At 35.2% G+C, this 15,897-nt stretch overlaps 1 protein-coding gene and 2 long non-coding RNA genes across 4 annotated transcripts in view; 2 read left to right on the top strand and 1 right to left on the bottom strand.

The window, feature by feature from the left end:
- Positions 1 to 1,847, top strand: part of LOC107657109 (uncharacterized) — an 18,691-nt gene extending 16,844 nt beyond the window's left edge. The window contains exon 3 of the long non-coding RNA XR_001630639.1: positions 1,698 to 1,847. This is a non-coding gene — a long non-coding RNA (uncharacterized LOC107657109). The remainder of the gene's footprint in view (positions 1 to 1,697) is intronic.
- Positions 1,848 to 5,684: 3,837 nt separating this feature from the next.
- Positions 5,685 to 6,887, top strand: LOC107657090 (uncharacterized). The gene is made up of 3 exons (XR_001630632.1): positions 5,685 to 6,010; positions 6,102 to 6,157; positions 6,331 to 6,887. It is a non-coding gene; the product is annotated as an uncharacterized LOC107657090 (long non-coding RNA).
- Positions 6,888 to 7,135: 248 nt separating this feature from the next.
- Positions 7,136 to 14,160, bottom strand: LOC107657106 (tubulin polymerization-promoting protein family member 3-like). Of its 2 annotated transcripts, XM_016445113.1 has the most exons (5): positions 13,977 to 14,160; positions 10,526 to 10,683; positions 10,063 to 10,260; positions 9,717 to 9,870; positions 7,136 to 8,013 (listed from the first exon to the last, which is right to left on the bottom strand). In XM_016445113.1, the coding sequence occupies exons 3-5, from the start codon at positions 10,248 to 10,250 to the stop codon at positions 7,822 to 7,824; spliced, it is 534 nt and encodes a 177-aa protein (XP_016300599.1). In that variant the 5' UTR covers positions 10,251 to 10,260; positions 10,526 to 10,683; positions 13,977 to 14,160; the 3' UTR covers positions 7,136 to 7,821. The 2 variants fall into 2 exon arrangements, with proteins under 2 accessions (XP_016300599.1, XP_016300600.1); XM_016445114.1 differs by lacking the exon at positions 10,526 to 10,683.
- Positions 14,161 to 15,897: the final 1,737 nt, after the last annotated feature.

Raw genomic sequence — 15,897 nt, 5'->3', positions numbered from 1 at the left:
TACTTGCAGTATAAAACTACTAAACTAGTAGTTTACTGAGACTATACTTCAAAGTGTACTAAAAATGCTACTACAAGTATTTAATTAGTAAACTATCAGTATACCTATAAGTTCACTTTTAGTATAGTTGCAGTACAAACTAAACATTTTGATGTAAACTAGTTGTGTACTCAAAGTTTACTACTGTTATACTTAAAGTATACTTTTATATACTATAAAGTGGGCCAATTTAGTCCCAAGGGGTATTGAAATAGTACACTTACAAGTATACTACTAGTACACTGATATTTGTATACTTACTACATAAAGTATACTTAAAAATATACTTGAACTTTACTTAAGTATACTTACTAAAATAAACTTGAAGTATACTACTTTTTGAAAGTAGTAGTGTTTTCACCTGAAAACACGCACAGGTACCAGCATCTTGGAGACCATTTAAAGAGATTTCCTAGGAAATTGTCTAATATATTTCCACAGCAGTGCGTGATACTTTATAGTCACCCATTCAACTCAGTGCTGCATGACAGATTATATTCACATACCGTAGAGGACTTAGCCATCATCTAGGGTGGATATGTAATTTCTTGTAACTAATAAATCCTTCTCTATCTGTAATGTGGTCATTTTCATTCTTATGGAAAAGGTGCCTCCAGGGCAGTTTGTATGCTGTGTACATCTTTTCCCAGCAGATAGCACATCTGTCATCATGAAATGCCCGCTCTTCCATTGTAGCCATAGAAAACCTGCCAAGAGACATTATGATTTAGGAGGCCTGTCTTTTCTCACTTCATTACTGCAAATTGCCAAAACCGAGTGCACATACAACAGCTGTTACCTTACTCATGTACAAAAACAAACCAGCACACAGCATAATAATAGACTACATGGAGAAATAGAGTTTGAGAAACTGAAACTGACATTTCAGGAAATTCAGGTTCACTATCATTATATTGAACCTTTTTACAGACTGTGACACATTTCCACATTTATTAACATTGTAAACCTAGAAATGTTTTTTTTATATATTTTCATTTATTCATTTTTTTTTTTAACATTTTGATATACATTTATGACACTTTGTTTCATATTACCTTGGCACTAAATTACAAAAAAACACCGCTATGAGGGTGTTTCTAAATCAATGGTTGAACGTGATGGTAAATTTGATTAATTTCTCTGTTCTCACTGCATTTTTTTTCCTCATTTGGAAAGGCGTGGAGATGATATTACGTTTTTTTTTTCATATGGGAATGTTTTGCTGTAGTCTCTTATTCACCACTGTTTACCCAACTATGGTGAGAAAGGCTTTAATGTCTCGTAACACTTACGTTTTGTCCAAAACATCATAAATATGCAGGTAGTTTTTGTGTTGACGTAACGTGTTTCATTTCCTGAGACAAGAAACGGAACTGTGTCAATATAATCAAATCAGCCACAGAGAACCAAATATTCCCATAGAGCTGAAAAAGAGACAGGCAAAAGACAAAAACAATAATTGCTAATTAATCTAATAGTAATAAATCCCAAAAAAAAATTCCTCTTTCAATGGTTCATGATTAATTGTTTTTAAAATGAAAGTGAAAAAAAAAAATCATGATTGTCACGCCAGAATGTGGATATGATGCATCATATTTAAGAAAAGAATTCCCATCTCCATAACAAAGTTTGTGTAATAAATACAGGTCAAGGTCAAGTCAAGGTCAAGTTTATTTATATAGCACCTTAAAAGCAACAAGTGCTGACCAAGGTGCTGCACAACCAAAACATCAGAAAAATCAACTAACAAAAGCATTAAGACAATATAAAATTTGAAATCATTAAATAATACAATAAGTAATGCAAGACATCACCAAACAGAAACAAAACCAAAAAAAGTATTTTCAAGTTAAGCAAAAGCCTGAGAAAAAAGATATGTTTTAAGAGATGATTTAAAAGAAGATAACGTAGGGGATGATCTGATGGATAAAGGCAAAGAGTTCCAGAGTGTAGGACCAAGAACTGAAAAAGCTCTGTTCCCTTTATATTTTAAACGAGATATTGGGACAATCAATAACTTCTGAGAAGACGATCTAAGTGTTCTCACAGGAGAATAGAAATGGAGAAGATCTGAAATGTAAATTGGGGCAAGACCATGAAGTGCTTTAAAAACAAAAACTAAAACCTTAAAATCAACTCTGAATTTTACAGGTAACCAGTGAAGTGAAGCTAACACGGGTAATATGCTCCCTCTTTTTTGTCCCTGTCAAAAATCGAGTAGCAGCATTCTGTACCAACTGTAAACGTGATAGTGAAGACTGGTTTATTCCAGCATAAAGAGCGTTACAGTAATCCAGCCTTGTTGAAATTAATGCATGAATAACAACCTCTAAATCATTAAAACTGAGAAAACTTTTCAGCTTGCGAAGCCCCTTAATCTGCAAAAAAACTGGCTCTGACTACAGAGTTAATTTGTTTGTCAAATTTCAATTCAGGATCAAAAATAACTCCCAGATTTTTAACCTTTTCATGGATGTTTTCTTCAAAAGGGCCCAGAGTAGGTCTTAAATGATGTAAATGGTGAGAAGGGCCAAACAATATAACTTGTCTTTTTTTGATTCAACTCTAGGAAATTATTTTCCATCCAATTCTTGATGTCTTCTAAACAAGCCAGCAAGGAAGACACTGAATCAGAACCTGATTTTAGAGGAAAATAAAGCTGAGTGTCATCTGCGTAAATGTGGTATGAAACTTTATGAGACTCAAATATAAAACGAAGAGGGAGCAAATACAGGGAGAATAAAAATACAGGCCTCTTTATCTTCCAAGGAACCTTTACAGATCAGGTCACAGATGAATTATGTACCCGAACAAAAGGAGATTATGATATAATGTGTGCATCCTATAAAAGCATAGAACAATGGCATTCCAGTCACCTCTTATGGGTCTTTATTCACCAGAGTTGTAAAGTATTTGAGTAATAGTACTTCACTTCTATATTTAAGTATTATTTTGGGGAATCTGTACTTTACTTGAGTTCTGTTAAAACCAAATACTTATTTATGAATAATTCTACTCTATTTATGAATACAGTAATATTTATTAATCTAAACAATTCTATTTATGAATAATAACAAGCCAATCAACCATACACATTTAACTTTCCTTCTATTTAAAAAAGCCAATTAAATTTATTTTAGTGTAAATACTGATAAGGCAGCAATTTAAGGGGGTCTGAATACTTTCCGTACCCACTGTATATATATACATTCCCCATCAGGCTGGGTAGCTTGCAAATGTTTGTTTGTATGTTGATGGTGAACCTTACGTTTACAACACTTACCAAAGTATTGCATGGCTCATATATACACTTACCATTAGGCACTGCAAAAAAAAAACTTACATGAAGAATGATATTGATTTGAAATCATAATCTTCTCTAATACTTAAACTATACTGAAAATGATTTTAGTAAACACACTAGGGATTCAAGGACTCTAATGTTATTTATAATGTTAACCCTGAAATTGATATGGACTTGGGTGGTCACATGATAGGTCATCTGTGTTTTCTACAGTTTCCAGGCACTGGATTTCTCTCTCTGAGTATTAGGTATCTGGACATTAACTGAAAATATGTTTACTCAGATGCTCAAAACGATCTTTGCAGAGCTGGGCTATCAGCTGGAGAAAGAGACCTGAGGAGATGAACAAAGTAATGTAGGCTACTACTAGCTGCATTATTGTACATTTGCTCTAATTATACTAAACCCCTACAACCTAATATACAGTATACAGTATGAAAACACAAATTTTGAAGAATAGGCAGAACCATGTCTTTTGTTTGAAAAAAAAAAAAACTGAACTGTGAAAGTCATACAATGATAAAATATGACATACTGGATTTTATATGAGTCTATGATTAATATGAAATATTTTAATAATCAAGTTTAAAGTAAACGTGCTAAGTTCTTAGAAATAACTTCACATCCATATTGGTTTCATACATTTAAAAAACTTTTGAAACATTTTAACAACGAGTAATAAAGATATATAAGATAAAGATATTGTCATGGTGTAGTTATTGTTGTACTAATTTTGACATTTAGGCAATTTAGAAAATATAGTTATTTTGCATGGCCCCAGCCTAAGGATTTTAACCTTTTTTATGTGATGGCCATACAAAAAATAGTGTTGTCCATGGTTTCAGAATTTGTTGTGGGTGTATGGGACAGCCTGGATGAGTGAAATTTTGTCAGCTTGGATACATTCATTAGCTAACAAAATTTGGAATGTAAGTTCTTTTGTATTAAGGTATTTAGCGTGACACCAAAACAGGTAGTAGCAATGGCAAGTACATGTCAGAGCCCATACTTCTATACTTTAACTTGAGTAAAAAGTGTAGTCAGTACTTCAACTTTTACCAGAGTATTTTTAAACATGAGTGTCTAAACTTGACTCAAGTAAAGGATACTTTTGCCATCTCTGTGCAGAGCACATAGCAGAGCGAGGAGGAGGTGATAGAGGTTTAAACTCTGAAATACACCAAATATTGGATCTTCATGAAGAATACATTTGAAAAATGTTTGTATGATTAAAAGCTTTAATAGTGTCAATAGTTTACTGTACCTTTGACTAGGTTAGCAGGACAGTGTTTTCTTACAGCATAGTAGTCTACTTGGTATGTGGAATCCTTGAAGCTATTTCTGCTCAAAATGAATTCATGAGCACAAACACTATAAACATATAGCACATGTTAGACAACTCACTGTGGAAAACATTTATGCTACCTGATATGATGAGATCATGCTTTCACATCAGATGCTAACGAACTAAGAAGAAAAACAAACTGCAGAGCTCTCACCTCTTTTTTTCTGGAGACCTGTTTTTGCTCATCTTTCTCGCTTTCAGAACTAATTTGTATTGACTTATTTTGTGTTTCCTTCACATTTCAGATTTTCTTGCAAACACCACAAAAACTGATTCACAGAATGTGCAACCCTCTGGAGGTATTAACGTATGTATTAAAAACAGCAATATTGCTTGTAGTCATAGAGATTCTTCTTGGAGCCAAACACTGGTAAGGTAAAGTGTGCACTTAATGAGTCACAAATCACAGCGTTAGCAACAGCACGGAGGACTCATTAAAGGTACAAACTATGTATGACCCTTAATTGAATAGTGAGTGCATAGATTTTGATTATCAATGATATAATAATCTGCTGTCTGGTAAAATCCTTTATTATTGTATTTGGAGCATAGTGGTACTCTTATTCATACTTGGGCTACATGTACACATATTTGTGCACTTTAATTTGTGCTTTCTGCTTTGTTCATGCATATGCAGTATCTGAGAATTATACTCTACCATTCAAAAGTTTGTGATCAGTAAAACTTTTTTTTTTTTTGTAGGAATGTTTTTGAAAGATTTGAATGGCAGTGAAGCTGGTCTCTTCAAAAACAAATTGTATAAACCACGTGAAATAAAAAAAATGTTTACATCATTCACACACAAAAAAGCATGTTTTAGATGTTCTACAAAGCGCCACAAGGTGGTACCATTGAGTCAACAATTAGTCTCATCCAGGGACTTCTCATGTATAGAGGATTCCTGTGGATTCATTGAAAAATATTTGTTTGGATCATGTTTATTTGTCTTTATTTTGATATATTTCACTTCAGTAGCAAACCTAATGACATGTGATTATCATTTCAACATATTGTTAGACTACTTGCTACGTGTTATAGGCCTATAACCTCAAAATAATATGAGACAAGGCACAAGAGCATCAGTATCAGATGATATGATTATCATTTCAGCAAGTTGCTAATTACTAATTGTCACATATTATTCTGAGATCATATAACATCAACATCAGTCAGACATTGACGCTGACTCATATTTGGCTTTATCCATGCCTTCACTAGAATTAGCCAAGCACTTAATTAGGAGTAGCCTATCCGAATACATAAACAAATAAAAATATATAATCTGACAAATATGGCCTATAAGCATGCGAACTATTGAACAGGTGGGTTGGTTCAAAATTCAAGTTAACTTAAAAAAGTTAGCCTACTTCACACAGTGCACTCATTGAATTATGTCTTTTATCGTTCCACTAGGTTCATTTGTTGATATCCGGGGGAGATGCAGTCTAATGGTTCTCAAGCGTTTCAGAGTAAGAACCAAATCAGACATAGCCGACGTAATAACGTATTAACTGTATTCAAATTGCAGACAGACCATAAATTAGAAATAAAACATGTAACCAGCCATTAAAATGAGTTATTATTTAGTGTAAATGAATGTACATTTAAACATTACATAATCGTGTCTCGTACTTCCCCCTAGGCACTCCGCCTACATGTGCGGCACATTATATCAACAGCGCCAGTCAAGCCTGTCGGGCTCCGCAGCTCATGTTAACAGGCAATTAATCAGCCGGTTGATTACAGCGTGCTGCGAGCACTGAAGTTGACTGAGGGCGATATGTGCGATACCATTCGTCAACGTGTCACAGGAGCTACAAAGGCTCGAGCTGGAATGGAGCGAGATGTTTTTGATTACACGCTTCCAAGGAGATGAACCAAACAAACGTTGCCATGAACGAGTGTGTTTGGTTACAAACACACTGAGGGCAGGGGAAGGCTGCCGGAGCCAGGTGCCGGGCTGTTGTGTTTGTCTATGGTGCGGTTGCCATGGAAACAGAGGGACCAGCGTCGACGTCCTGTCCGTCCCTCAGGGGAGACTTCGTACACACGCTGTGTGAAATGCTGAATATGACAGTAAATAGCTTTCAGAAAACGTATTTTTGACTTTGTTATTAAGTGTTTGGTGTTATTATTTTTTAAATACAATTTTACTGCAATAATAATTGTAGTAACTACTATTTTTGGAGATTTACCGTATTTACATTTTTTTACCGTTTACCAATGTATGAGAGGAAGCACAGGCAGGTACAAAGAGCTTCATTTTATGCGCCAAGTGCTTAATAAGGCAAAAAAAAAAAAAAAAGGTTTCAACCTTACAAAACCAGTAAAGACAAGAGACTTCCGTTATGATTTTTTAACAACATCAGTTGTTGTTAATGTACTTTATTTGTTATTTAAAATAGACCAAAATACAAAAACAAAACTTAAAATAAAACACACCAAAAGTCATTTATAATGGTTTATACAAAGGCAGTTTCCAGTTTCAGTAACACAGTAAGCTAACTAAAACACAGATATGACAATGAATTTTTGGAAATAATAACAGAAGTGTAGCTAAACACACATAAAGCTGGATTACCATTATCCTTTGAAGAATTACATTTTTGACAAGTTTCGGCAATGAATATTGTTAGAATTTAATGACAGCAATTATGTAATTTTTGGAATAATAATACATGTTGGAAAAAATAAATCTCTTAAAGGGCTTCCTGTGTTTCGCTTCTCCCTGTCTGAAGCATTGTGATGTTTAGATGCACCTTTCTTGTAGCTATTAAACAACAACATAAAAACTGAAACAAATACACCACTTATCTGTTTCCCCACTTGAAGAGCTGTCTTCATGCTTGCTCTTTGAGATTTTCACCTGAAATCCTACATACTGTACAGCAGACGCTGGTCTGCATGAAAGGAGTGAGACTAGTCCTCACCAGTTCCTTCTTACCCTTTCAACTTTCTAATGAAAACCAACTGTAATACTATGTTTAAACACAAACATTTACAACACTTCCTGTGTTACATTGCATAGTGGCTGTGTGATTTTACAGGTCAAAGTTCAAGTTCGGCTTTGGTCCAGACCTAAGTGCTGATAAAGATGAAGCTCAGAGCTTGTTGACATGGAAACAGTGGGGCCTTAATTGGCCTTCGTCTTCTCCTCGTAAGTCCCAGCATTCTTGTAGGCCCCTACGTAGCCCGTGTTTTCCACAATCTCCTCCCGCCCACCTTTTCCTTTGCCTTTCCCACTCTCATCAAAGCGCTCCTTGTGTGAGCCTGTATATTTAGATGTGTCGGTTAACCGATCCACTGCGCCAGTTTTTGCCACTTTCTAAAATGGTTAAACAAATAAACATACAAATGAATAAGGAAATTAATAAAACTATTGAAATATAGCAATATCAGTCAAAGCTGGAGAGCAATATACTATATGAATGAATGAATATATATACAGCATATATATATATATATATATATATATATGTGTGTGTGTGTGTGTGTGTGTGTGTGTGTGTGTAGGAATAACGGTGATATCATAAATGGAAAATAATAAAAATGGAACTAGAAATTACCCAGAAAATGTGCTACAGCAAACCAAATAACATTTTTATTTAATCAGATGATCTGCACAAGGCTCTTTCAGCCTGCCTCAGCAGAACCTTTTCTGCATTGAATGAATTCCACATATACATCACATATTCCTACAACTCCTTTTGAACTTTTAACTAGTTGCCAGGTTTGATTTATTAATGTTTGATTTGTTACTGCCCTCTAGAGCTGAACCGACTGAGAAATGATGTAGTAGAAACTTATTAGTGTTTCTCAGTCTTGCTTCTGGAGGTCCACCAACACTATTAATTTTAGGTGTCTCACTAATCACATCCAATTGACACATCCATTTGAGTTCATAGAGAGCTCTACAGCTACAGATGGACTGAATTATGTGTCAGATACAGGAGACATCCAAATTGTGCAGTGTTGAAGAAGCTTCATGAGCAACAACTGCTTGGCGGGCTTGGTTTTTCTTAGTTCATCTTATATTTTAAATATTCAGGCAATAACCTCCCGTATTTCTGTCACATCAAAGATATTAGTGTCTTAGATATTATATGGAAGAAGTTGATGCAGCCTAGTAACTGGATGGATGATGTCTTAGAATTGACTTGCAGTGAAGAGGATGAAATGGCACACCAATAACCTTTCTGTCTTCTTGCTTTTTTCTATAGGATTATTCAATGTTTTTTTAAAGAAGTCTCTTACGCTTGCCACAGCTGCATTTATTTGATTAAAAAATACAGTTACTTCATTATTATTGTGAAATATTATTACAAATAATATTTAAATATTTAAATAACTGTTTGTCTATTTGAATGTTTTAAATTGTAATTTATTCCTGCACTCTAAAAAATGCTGGGTTGTTTCAACCCAACTTTGGGTCAAATATGGACTAACCCAGCTGTTGGGTTAAATTTTTTAATTAAAATTTTAACCCAAAAGTTGGGTTAGTCCATATTTGACCCAAATTTGGGTTGAAACAACCCAGCATTTTTTAGAGTGTGTGATGCAAAGCTGAGTTTCAGCAGCCATTGCTCCAGACTTCAGTGTCACATGATCTATCAGAAATCATTCTAATATGCTGATTTGGTACTCAAGAAACATTTCTTATTATTGTCAATGCTGATTAGTATTTTTGTGAAAGCACAAACAGTGAAACCATGATTATTTTCCAGGATTCTCTGATGAATCGAAAGTTAAAAAGAACACCATTTATTTGAAAATGGAAATCTGTAACATTATAAATGTATTTACTGATCAATCACTTATTATCAATTTAATGCATCCTTGCAGAATAAAAATATTAATTTAGTATTATTTTTTTTAATTATTACTGACCCCAAAGTTTTGATTGGTAGTATATAACACAATTGTTTTGAAATGGCAACACTGATTTCAGTATAGTTACATTTATTTATATAAACGTACATTTTTCATGCAAAAATACCTCAAATTATTGTTTTCAAATGGTTGGCTTACCGTTACACCAACGTTGGCGGGTTCTTTGCCCTCAATTAGCTTATGCATAGACTGCAGTGCCTCTTCTTTGCTTTGATTTTTGAACCTCTTTGGGGCCAATTCTTCTAGAGCTTTCTGGAACTCCTCATATGTTATGACCCGAGATGTCTTTGCTCTGAATAATATGGTAAACATAGCCTTTTCAACACCTCTGTTACATTGCCAGTACAGTGTTTTTTTTCTATGAAAATACTAATATTTACAATATCTACTTTTTTATTTTAAATTTTATGTAGTTTATTTTGCATGCACTGTAAAAATTTAAATGTAAATAGCCTTCTTGAACACAAAATGATGAAAAACTCACTTGACTTTTGTGAAGACAATATCTACATCAGTGCTGGTGACATTCTTGCTGTCAATAACTTTGCAGTCTTTGCACAGTTTAGCCCAGTTTTTACCATTCAACTCCTTTCCAGTGGCTTTGGTGTCACCATGAACAGCAAACTTCTTAAAGGCGCTCAGAAGCTGGTCCATTTCTGTGCTTTCTGCCATACTGGGTATTCTGCCAAACAAATAGTAAGACTATGACCTAATGGAACAAATTCCCAAGAAAAAGATATGTATTAACTGTCCAAATAAGACATCTGCAGTAGTGGCATGATCAAGCCTTAATTTGACAAAAAGATGAAAGAGAAGACAGAATACTGTGGTACACTAAAAAAATATTACATTGCATTATTATCTGATAGGAATCTCAGATGTGTATTATTCAGTATACACAAATAATGTCTAGCATAAGGTTGAGCCCAGACAACAAAACATCTTACGCTCTGATTTAGCAGTTCTGACTGATCCAAGTTATGTGAATTATCTAAATTGTCCTGTGATTTTGGCTTTGAGATATTTCACTAATTGTCTTCTTGTTGCAGAGCTTTGGCAAACTTCATCAGCAGGTCACCCTCTTTTCCATTGCCTTTTGAATGGCCTGAATGAATAAAATACCAATTAAAGAATCAGCCAAAAGTAACACATTAGGTGTATGTGGAGCAACAGAGCCTGATGTAAATTCAAGGGCCGTAAGGACTGAGCTAATGGTGTGATTATCAGCACTCAGCAGACGGCTAATTATTCACTTCAGAGCGCTGCTCAACAGACAAAAACACACTGATGTTAGAATTTCCTAAACATTTCAGACAACCTCTTTCTCTCCTTGATAGTTTTGCTTTTTGTGTGTGTGTGTGTGTGTGCTGTTAATAGAACTCAGCCAGCTTCCTAATGCTAAGATACAAAATCATGTCTCATAGTGATTAAGTGTCCTGTCACTATGAAAATCTCTTATTAACTATAAAGATAAAGTTTTAAAAATCATTCTAATTCTAGTAGGGATGTTCACAGTACAACTATAACAATAAAGACACAGAGGAACAATATAGTTGGAATCAATTCCAGAAAGATATTTCCAGCTGAAGAATGATAAAACAGCCAATCAGAATCCACCGACTTTAAAGAAACTTTGTTTGATATTTTGAGCCGATTTTAGAACACACATTGTTTTCTTTATAATGCGTCTCCTAGCAATGAGGCGCGATGACTTTGTTGTGTTCTGAACAACAGGAAGTCTGGTAGCATGTGATTCTCAGTCGTCTAGTGCAGTGGTTCCCAACCCTGGTCCTGGAGGCACCCCAACACTGCACGTTTTGTATGTCTCCTTAATCAAACACACCTGATTCAGGTCATCAGCTCATTAGTAGAGACTCCAAGATCTGAAATTGGTGTGTCAGAGAAAGGAGACATGCAAAATGTGCAGTGTTGGGGTGCCTCCAGGACCAGGGTTGGGAACCACTGGTCTAGTGTATGATACCCCGTTTTTCCTCTGTAAATATCTCCAAAGTCGGCAAGTGTAGGATGCCTAGTGTTTTAAAATCTGTTCCAATTTTAAATGTTGAGTAGTGTATTCCAGCCTTTCAGTGATACCTTCTTTCACATTAATACTGTACTGAGAAAAGGGACAGCAGGGACAATATGCAGGCATAAAATAAATATAAACATTGACATTAGTGATGTAAAGTACAAGAATGCATTGTCTCTGTACTTGCAACTTCAATGGATCTGTGAATGTGTTTGGATAACATGGAATTTCAGAAGTGAGGCCTAGACTTCTAGACTTTCTTGGTGTGTCTCCACAGTACAGCCATTGTTAATGGAGGCGACAGTAGGTATGTGGATGGTCTGATGTGTCTCAGAGTTATTGTGGAATGTTTCAGATGGATGTCAGAAGTTTGGCAGCCGATGGCCTCATGGAGAGGTGATGAGTGTACAGCAGCAGTGGGTGGGCTTGCCCTGGCTTCAACTCCAACTCCTTTAGCCATCTGTAAGTCTCCTCAGCACATACACATCAAACAGTCTCTTATGCTCGGCAAGGCTGCATTTATTTGATAAAAAAATACAGTAAAAACAGTCATATTGTGAAATATTTTTACAGTTTAAAATAACTATTTTCTATATTCATATATTTGAAAATGTAATTTATTCCTGTGATGGCAAAGCTGAATTTTCAGCAGCCATTACTCCAGTCTCCAGTGTCGCATGACCGTTCAGAAATCCCTTTAATATGCTGATTTGCTGCTCAAGAAACATTTCTTATTATAATCAATGTTGAAAACAGTTGTGCTGCTTAGTATTTTTGTGCTGATACATTTGATCAGGATTCTTTGATGAATGTGAAGTTCAAATGAACAGCATTTATTTGAAAATAGAAATCTTTGGTAATATTATAAATGTCTTTTCTGTCAGATTTGATTCATTTAATGTGTCCTTGCTGAATAAAAAAGAAAAAAAAAGTTATGCAGACAAGTTATTTCCTATTTGTTGTGGAGAATGAATCCAAAAATTGTTGCACCATGTTGTAATCATCACAGGTTTGTCAAACAGTCCCTCAATTGCTGAACCACTGAAGTAATCTCATTTTATAAGTCGTCATGCTTAACATGTTGCATGTGTGTGCTGTGTATTTCCCTAATACAGTGTGTGAGGGATCATGTGCGAGCTGCTGCTGAGGTTATTCCCACACAGGCGGCCGAATAAAGACATCATTGTGAGTGTGAGCCTCACCCTTCTAACACACATGCAAAGGCAGTCGTCCACATAAACACACACTGCCCACCTCCCAAGAGATCCCCTCACTCAGGACAAGACTTTGTGGAAGTGTCCATGGAAACCATTGTATTAAAGACGGAAACAGAGACACGTGTATCCACCCATCCAGACAAAACACACAAACAAACAGTAGACACATCAAAATAACAAAGGCACGTCCTGAAGACTTTATGAGCAGATCATAATCATCTGCTTCAGCCTTAGATATTTTTTTAGCTAAACCTGCCTGCGGGATAACTGTATTCCCAACACAACATGTTTCTTTATACTTACTCTGTATTTCATACTCAACTATAATAGATTTAATATGTGATAATCACTTCACAAACTGTAAAACGTTACATGTTTTATAGACAACTTAATGACTGTTTACTTGATCAGACAGACTGCAACCCTGTAATTAACCTGATGATGTCAGTAGTGTTTTGTTCAACATTTATGATATGAATAGCATCCTTATGTGCCAATTTGCCACTGGGAAAACATCATGCAGCATATTTAGCCTATACATAATTGCAATCTAAATCATTTTAGTCAGTGGCAGTTGTAATTATCCAAAGTGAACATGATTTCATCTTCTGGATATTGATGGCCCTTAGTCACACACTGCAGATGTTACTACTGTCCATTGAAAAACTTTTTTTTTTTTGTAAGTTTTAAATTCATAAAATTTAAATTTCATACATTTTAAATTTATTTTTTGCAATTAAAACATGATATTTTGTACCCAGTTTGACTTTTGTGCTGTTTATTTATGGGAAAATAAGTAATAAGTAAGGAAAATAATAAATAGCACAGTGTCTCATAGCAATGAATGCAAATTTTAAATTAGTTTAGGGGCAAAATCAGTAGCATATATCATCTTGTCTTGAAATAACACCACTCTGTGTTTGTTATGTCAGTTTATGCACTGAATTCACATTGTACTGTGCAGCCATACTCATATAAGGCATATTTTATAATGTAAACCACAGCTGCTGATGCATGGCGTATTATGTGTCTGTATGATGTTATGTGTGCATGCATATAATGAATCAGACAAGTACATGTATGCATGTTTACAAGAGTGCATTTGTATATGAAGACATTCTGTCACATTAGTATCAGTGAAATCGCTCTTACCTGAGTTACTGACTTCCAGCTGCTGGCAATCCACACGCACACACACTCCCGAGTCTGCACAACTTCTATCCTGTCCTGCTCTCTCTTTCTCTGTCTCTCCTGTTACTCCCTTCTGAAATGGGCTTTAAAGGCTGAGGGCTTGTTATCATCTGTTTATTCCTGTATCCATGGAGACGTCCTGTTTAACATCGAGGGATGGCAATAAAAGAGAGAGTGTGTGTGAAAGAGAGAGAGAAAGAAAGAGAGCCTACTCGAGTTGTAGTGACCAGGGTCATTTATCAGTCGGGGTGAATTGGAGGCTTGAGCACAGCAACATAGAGAAGCCAGAAAAAGACTTTAACACTGTCCAGGGTGTGGCACTTGTGTTTTATGTATGGTTTGTGTTTATCTTTTGTTTTGCCGTGCAGTGTTTGTATGTAAATGCTACTCATTCAATGGTGTGAATGTATAAGAAGAGAGCGAGGGATGCAATTCATCCAGCACTACATGCATGTGTCAGTATGCGTGTGTGAGAATGCTCATCCAATACTGCTTGTGTGTGTGTCCATACTTAGCTACACTTTGGAACAAGATTGGTCCTCAGAAGTGCTCAAGCCAAATCTGGCAAAACCTCTATTTTAAAGGGGTCATATGATGCGATTTCAAGTTTTCCTTTCTCTTTGGAGTGTTACAGGCTGTCCGGTTCAACCCAAATATTCAGATGTGTCCAGTGCATTTTATGGAGGACTGTTTCCTGATCCTGGTAGATTAGACTACAATGCCGGCTGTTCTGACTCAGAGATTGTAAGTACGTTTTTTATATAAAAATAATGTTCTTTTTAGCAACATCATATGACCCCTTTAAGGACATTCAGGAACAATGTCATTTGTAAAACTGATATATAAATAAAGGCGGCTCAATTGTTGCAAGCTTTCAGTCAGTTGTAGAGGCTGGGTTTAAGCAAACTAAATGATTGGTGAAACCTGACATAAATCACCAGGCATTTTACCAGCAAATTTAAAAAATGAAGTATATGCACCGATAATAACATGCATTTAGAAAAGAAATGGATTTTCATTGCATGCTGCTCTAAACGCTCTGGCATGCTTGATTTTTTTTGGTCAATAGAAGCATTAAGCATTCAAATATTTTTGAATGATTACCGTTCTGGAAAACTGTCATGTTCTGTCTCTATTTAAGCTAATAAAATAATTAAACCTCAAACCACTATTTTATGTCCAAGTATTTATTTAGGTAACCGTGTTATAAGTAGAAATAATATTTCTTGTCTTTTTCTCGTTTGGCACCTCTCCTTCATCCACTGAATTAATAAGTTCCATGGTTGCCCTCACTGTCTCTTTCCTCTTGTTGTCCGAAGAACAGGACATATAAAAAACAGAATTACGTTTTAGCAACAGCCTGGAGCCAAATGTGTTAGAGCAGAGCCAAGATTTCCATAGGAGATCTATTTTTAATTTTGTTTGTATGTATTTATTTATGTTTTAAACCATTTTTGCCATATGGAATGACTTTTTATGAGTAATACAACATGCAGGATCAAAATATATATATGAGCCTTTTAAACAGTTTGTACCAGTACAATATATTTGAACCATCGATCAACAAAAATGCATAACAAATATTTGGAGCAAGTTAAATTTTTCACCAATAACATATAGCAACAGTTTAAATGAACTGAATAATTCAGGCTCATATATATAGAATTGTGATGGAGCATTTGCATTGCCAGTTGTATTATGGCACATTAGACCGATCAAACTGCCCTTCGAACTGTTCGCCAAAATTTTACTTTAACTCCTTACACATACAAAGAACACTTTTGTTCACTTGCTGAATAATGGTGCTGAAAAATGCTTTACATTCAGATTTTTTAACAGAGAAGTTTGTTTAAATGCCTCTTCATCTTTGAACAGCTGTTCA

Source organism: Sinocyclocheilus anshuiensis, unplaced genomic scaffold (assembly GCF_001515605.1).
Source record: "Sinocyclocheilus anshuiensis isolate Anshui unplaced genomic scaffold, SAMN03320099.WGS_v1.1 scaffold944, whole genome shotgun sequence".
Lineage (NCBI taxonomy): Eukaryota > Metazoa > Chordata > Actinopteri > Cypriniformes > Cyprinidae > Sinocyclocheilus > Sinocyclocheilus anshuiensis.
This window is presented reverse-complemented; position numbering and strand designations above follow the sequence as displayed.

Bases quoted from the DNA above. Each gene is read 5' to 3' on its own strand.
- LOC107657106 (XM_016445113.1), bottom strand. From the start codon at position 10,250: ATGGCAGAAAGCACAGAAATGGACCAGCTTCTGAGCGCCTTTAAGAAG. The intron at 9,871-10,062 runs GTGAGTTTTTCA...CATATTATTCAG, and splicing joins ATTGTCTTCACAAAAGTCAA to AGCAAAGACATCTCGGGTCA. The intron at 8,014-9,716 runs GTAAGCCAACCA...TAACCATTTTAG, and splicing joins CCGCCAACGTTGGTGTAACG to AAAGTGGCAAAAACTGGCGC.